General features: G+C 40.0%; 1 protein-coding gene across 1 annotated transcript in view; it reads right to left on the reverse strand.

Annotated features, from left to right (window-relative positions):
- The window catches only part of Abcd2 (ATP binding cassette subfamily D member 2), a 48,606-nt gene extending 42,606 nt beyond the window's left edge, over positions 1-6,000 (reverse strand). The window contains exons 1-2 of the mRNA NM_033352.2: positions 4,860-6,000; positions 3,133-3,313 (exon numbers count right to left, since the gene is read on the reverse strand). Coding sequence (NP_203503.2) covers positions 3,133-3,313; positions 4,860-5,798 — 1,120 coding nt within the window. The 5' untranslated portion in view covers positions 5,799-6,000. The remainder of the gene's footprint in view (positions 1-3,132; positions 3,314-4,859) is intronic.

The raw sequence follows: 6,000 nt of genomic DNA on the forward strand, positions 1-6,000 counted from the left end.
CCGAATGATATCCACACGATTAAGAAAACTAAGGCCTATACATTTATATAGTCCCCCCCAAAGCTTGGTTAACTAGTCCATCAGGCCAAGGTTCCCCCTCATCTCTCTTTATCCCCACCTCCTACCCACTCCTTCCTCAATATTATTCATCCTCTTTTTCTCTTTTTTTTTGCTACTCTGTTTCATACTTTGAAACTTTGATTATATATTTCCAACTATCTATGTACTTGGGAGCAGATGGGTAAGTGCCTTTGAGGAGAGGTGCTACCCATGCAGACCAGAAAAGGAGTCTTGGCACTGGGGATACAAACACTGTGAACTACTCAACAGAAGTGTTGGGGTTGGGAACAAATCTCCAGTTCCCTGTAAGAGCAGCAAGTGCTCTTAACCACTAGGCCCTGTCTCAGCCTTTGATTCTCTCAGGCCCCAAGCCCTGCTACTTTCTTACTCTTTGAAATATAGTATCATGCAACTATTTTATCTGTAACACAAGAGGCACCTAAGTGATTAAGTTTAAATTATATATATTTTCTGAGACAGGGTCTTTTCTACATAGCCCTAGATGTCCTGGAACTCGCTTTGTAGATCCAGGATGTCCTGGAACTCCCAGAAATCCACCTGCCTCTCCCTCCAGAATGCTGGGATTAAAGGCTTGCACCACCACCCCTGACCTTAAATTAACATTTAAGACGAGACTTGGCATATGATTCCTAGACCTGAAACCTGAAACTGATATCAGTACGTGAAAACCAGCTGTTTTCACTGAGTGAAATGGTATTTTCACTTGGTTAGGTCACCAGAAGTCACATCGATTTAGTAGCTTGAACACATGTTCACACACAGCAACTTTCATTTCTGCAGACTTTGAAACACTCTCAAGTATCGTTCTGCAGATGGGTCCTTTTGTCTTCTGAGGGGCTCTCCGGTTGCCTACATCTGCAAGCAGTTCTTTGGAATGAGCTTTCTCTGCTACTCTGTTTCACTTCCAATTGAATCATCACATGTTTTTTATGGCTGTTATTGTCAGTGTTTGTAGGGTTTATTTTTAGACACCTCATTACCTCTTGGTAAGTGAGCTAGTTAGTTTCATGGCATACATGTTTACTTCTTACTAACCTCTGTGGGGTTAATTTGTCACCATTAATAGCTACATTATTTTTTTCTATTCTGTGTGGATTACACCAGAGGTTTCTAATAAGACCAAACACTGCCAATGACATTGTATTATTATCTTCTTATGGGCATTATATCTAATGTGGATTAGATATGGAACCTTTCGATGAACGTGATTAGTTTAAGAAATAACCTTTTAATTTCTTAGCAAATCTTAAGAGTGTACATTTTTCAGTGTCTTCTTTTTTACTGTAAACACTCCTTTGGAAAGTAGTTCTCTCTTTACAAACGGATTTTGTCTCAAATACTAGTACTAAGAATAACTTTTACAATAGAAATTTTAAATGTTTTCTTGGTAAATTTGAACACATAAAACCAGATAAAACTCAATCTCCACAGTTTCTACTTGGCAGCTTCCTTGTGGAGTATATTTACTATGTGTTTAGTGCTGTCCACAAAGAAGTACCTGCAGTTCACAATTCTCCTAAACGAACATATTTAGCTTAATAATGACTCAAATAGACATTTTAAAAATAAAATGAACTAAACCATGGGAGTAACTTTAAAAATTAAAATATTATATTTTCCCTTGTTTTTATTACCTTAATTTAAACAATAGTCATTAAGACTGAACTGTATATAAACAACTATAAAAGACTGCAAATCATCCTTCATTATTCTAAGTGTTGTCTTTTGTTTTCTAGTAGCTTCTACCTCACCTCAGGTATAACAGCTATGTCTTTCATAAGCATCTCTGTGCTAAGTCTCACAAGCCCCTCTGAAGAAACCTTTCCAGTTTTACTTTCCCAGAAGAGGGAACCAAGGCTTGGGAGAGTTTGAGGGTCTCAGGAGGAATCATTGGGGCCAGGTTTGAAATCAAACACTGTTTCCCTCAAAATTCTGCTATAGGTTCACCCCTAAGTTTTTGATCAAGTAGTTTCTAAAGAAGGGGGATATTTGGTTTTTGGAGAACAGAAAATCCTTCTTCATTAATTAAAGCCATTCTTGCACATCTGTGGGGAATGGGGAGGCTGGTTCAGGGCCCCTGAGGAGTCTGAGATCCAAGTTGCTTAGAGAAACCACTATAGTGATTACGGGTTTATATCACCCCATGTTCTTTAAGTATCTCCAGATTATCTGCAATATTTCATGTGACGTAAATGCTATAGAAACAGTCATTATAATGAGCTCTGTTGAGAATAAAAGTTATGTGCTGGTCATGGACAGATTTTCTCTGTTTTTGCTTTAGACTCTGATTTCTGTTCTGCGCTTGACTGAATTCTTGAGTGTGAACCTATGGAAGCTGAACTCTAGCTGTAACCCCTTCCTTCCTGCCAGTAAAGACTCAAAATTCATACAGAAAGAGCATTACGCCCTTGTCTCTCTTGCCCTTACTTTTCTTTGTTATAACAAAAGAAAAAAAAAACTATAGAGACAGGGATAGTATAGAATTAACTGCAGCTTGGTGAACCCCACCTCGTAAACCTCACCCAATCATGTCATGGGAAGATGTCTGTATTACTAAAAATAGAGGAGAACCCATTCCAAGATGCACACATACACCCTGAAATAGCATTCCTGACTATCTAATGTAGTCAATCAGCTTTCAAATCACGAATCGGGATACATTCAGTTACAGAACATTTACATGCTTAATCCTATGGGATGCTAAGACCAAACCACAAGGTACGCTTATGTCATACTCTTTCTGAAGATACTGATTTGATTTGTGGTTAAACGTAAACTGAAAAGCCACTGGGCAGTATAATTGAAATTGCTCTAAGGCAGACTTCCAGAGACACTGGGTTAGAGACCTTGGTGAGTAAGGTTCCTTGAGCTACCTGTTGCTTCTTTTCCTACTGGTGGTCTGATTATTGAACGTGAAAACCCATCACTGTTTCTGAGTACAAGCAACAACAGATACTAACTGTGTACATAGTAACAGAGGGGACATGCAATGGCCTCTTCAAGAGAAACAATGTTAAGCGTATATTCAAGATTAAGTGTGAGTGTTATTACCACCATCTGCAAAGCCTGTTGCAGTGATGATAGGTATGGCCACCATAATTAGTCCACAGCCGCTCCACACATACTTCATCAGGAACTGTTCTATCATGATGTACCACAAACGTTTGGATAGAATAAGGTTCATCTGGTAAGCTAAAGCCTTGTAACACTTCTGCAGTTGCTTCATTTCTACCTGAAAAGGGGGGAAAAGACAAGAATGAGTGCAGGGTGAGCTGTGGAAACGAACATTGCCATTGGTTAAGGTTCCCTTTCATGGCGTAGCTGTATTATTTTGCTGTATTTAGTATAGCCACTGTTGATACAGCTCTACAACTAATAAGTGTAACTAGAATTAGTCGTAATTTAGCATTACTTATGAAAACACGTTATCTGGTAAATATAATATTGTTTGAAATACACAGGAGGGAGACAGAAACATAGCTCAGTGTTAGAACACTAGCCTACTGCTGATGTACATAAGGCATTGGGTATAATTCTCAACAGTGAGAGAGAGAGAGAGAGAGAGAGAGAGAGAGAGAGAGAGAGAGAGAGAGAGAATTATAATTTAATACTTTTGAGAAGTTAAAATTAAATAATATTTTTATAAATATACAAGTAAGCATTGTTAAACCTGTATCATTCTTGAAGATATGAAAATATACGAAAACAAACAAAATGTGTATAATTAGACCACTTTTGAATTGGCTCAATTTCGCTGATTTTTGTCTTTTAAGTGAACAATCTACTAATTTACACTGAGTTCAATGGTTCAAAAAATAACAAATCAGGACACAGTACACAAAGCAAATTCCAAGTAGGAATAGAGGTCCTAAATTAGTTTAGATTTTTTTCCTTTGGACTGTTTCTGCTATTGAGAAAGAAACAATGATAATTCTTGGTGCTTTAAAAGGAACATCATTCTGCTTGGTAGTTAAAAAATATTTTTAAATACTTCAGTATGTATTGCCAAACCATTGGTACTATATTTCAGATGTCCCCACCCTCAGTTTATATCATTCTGAAGCCATTATAATACACCGCAATTTTTATATAACTGGGCTAATTGTTCAACTGTTAAGGATCTGTAGCATTTAAAAATAGTGCTCCTTCCTCCTCCTGTCCCCGCTAATCTTAGTTTTTACTCCTCTCCTAGGCAAAATTTAATTATCTCTGTCAAAGTTATGTCCTTGGCATGAGCTAAAAGTAAATAAAGGAAATGCCATTTTATTAGAAACTTTTCTGCATTTCTTAATCTGCACACTTTCATTGATCAGTTCTGCAGAACTGTCTGAACCTGCAGTTATCCCCCTTGAACACAAAAGAACAACAAAGGAGACTACCCTAACATCCTCATCTCAGTCCAGAGGTTTACTCCCAGTTCCCAGATGTGCGTTTTTTACACAATGTACAGAACCCTTCACCAAGTTAGTGCTTAAGTTTTAAGAAAATGCCTTCGAGTTCATTCATTACAGTCATACTGGGAGTAACAGAGGCTGTGCAGACCACTTAAAAAAGATCAGACATTTTATTCTCGTGAAACTCCAGAAAAGTTCAGACTCTTTAACTCTCTAACGGCTGATGATTTAAAGGGCTAATGTATTTTAGCACGACTTAGCTACCAGAGGACTGTAAAATGCTCAGAAAGTGGGTCTGTCAACAAGACAACAGATGGTATCTAGCAGAGGAGTGGCTGCTTGGACAGTCTCACATTTCACCCGTTGCTTTAATGTCTGTCTTACCTTATGTCCTCTGTAGAAGGCAATTTCTTCCACATTGGCTATGATTCTGGAGTGAACATACCGCAAGTAGCCCTTTCTATGAGCTTCTTCAGCCACCAGAGTACCAAATTTGGGCGAGCAAGCTTTCAGGACTTTAGCAGTGGCATACACCACGAGCCCTGCTAACAGGGTGGGCCCGATGGGGCTTGCTCCTCTGGATGTAGCTGTCCGGATGAGGGTATAGGAGGTTAGAATTACATCTAAAATCGGTTTGGTAAGGTTGGAATACAGGTGAGCCACCGATTGCGAGAACATCATAATGTCTTCAGTAAGAGACTGGTCAGGGTTTGCCAGCCTCCCGTCCATATTTATCACCTTATAATAAGTCTGATTTGCAAAATAGGTCTCATAGGCATGGTCCACTAAGCGAGTTCTAAAGGCCAATGCCAGTTTGCACTCCAGGTACCTGATAGCGCTGTTGACAAAGGTAGCGGGGACGGCAATCATAAGCCACTTGACTAGTTTGATGATGAAAGTCCGAGGCTTCTTTTCCACGATGCTTTTCACGATTTTCCCATCCAGACCAGCCACGTAGATAGACAGAAACGTTCGTGAGATTAGAGCCACCGAGTGGAGGCAGAGCCACCCCGTTTCAGTGGTCACAAGTTTTGGAAAGAGGATTTTCCGAAGTTCTAGTAGCTGTTTGAAAAAATCTGCATTTAGTCCCGGCGCAGGTTTTTTACAGATGATCTCTGTGCAATGCAGTCTTTCTCTGTTCTCTGCAGGCGGGTAATCTTCTGCTTTCGCCTTCCGGTGGCCAGGCTGCTTTAAACGCCTGCCAAGGATGGGATAGAGGGTTTTCAGAGCATATGCCGCAGCCACCAGGCAGGCAGCCCTTTTAGCAGCACCGGATCTGGTCCATTTCACCCGATAGGCTGCTGCATTTAGCATGTGTATCATTTTTCCAGCTAACACAAATGGATTTCTCTCCAAAGAACTCCTTTTAACAGCTCATGCTCCGCGGAGAGCCCAGCAAACGTTTCAGAAAACCCCACAGCCTCCCATGCTCTGCAGCTTGTCTCCCTTACTCTTATTTTGTTCTTCAGGGACGGATGCAGCAAAAAGCTCAAACTCCACCGCATCCACCGGGGGCGAGTCCCTC

This window comes from Rattus norvegicus, chromosome 7 (genome assembly GCF_036323735.1).
Source record: "Rattus norvegicus strain BN/NHsdMcwi chromosome 7, GRCr8, whole genome shotgun sequence".
Lineage (NCBI taxonomy): Eukaryota > Metazoa > Chordata > Mammalia > Rodentia > Muridae > Rattus > Rattus norvegicus.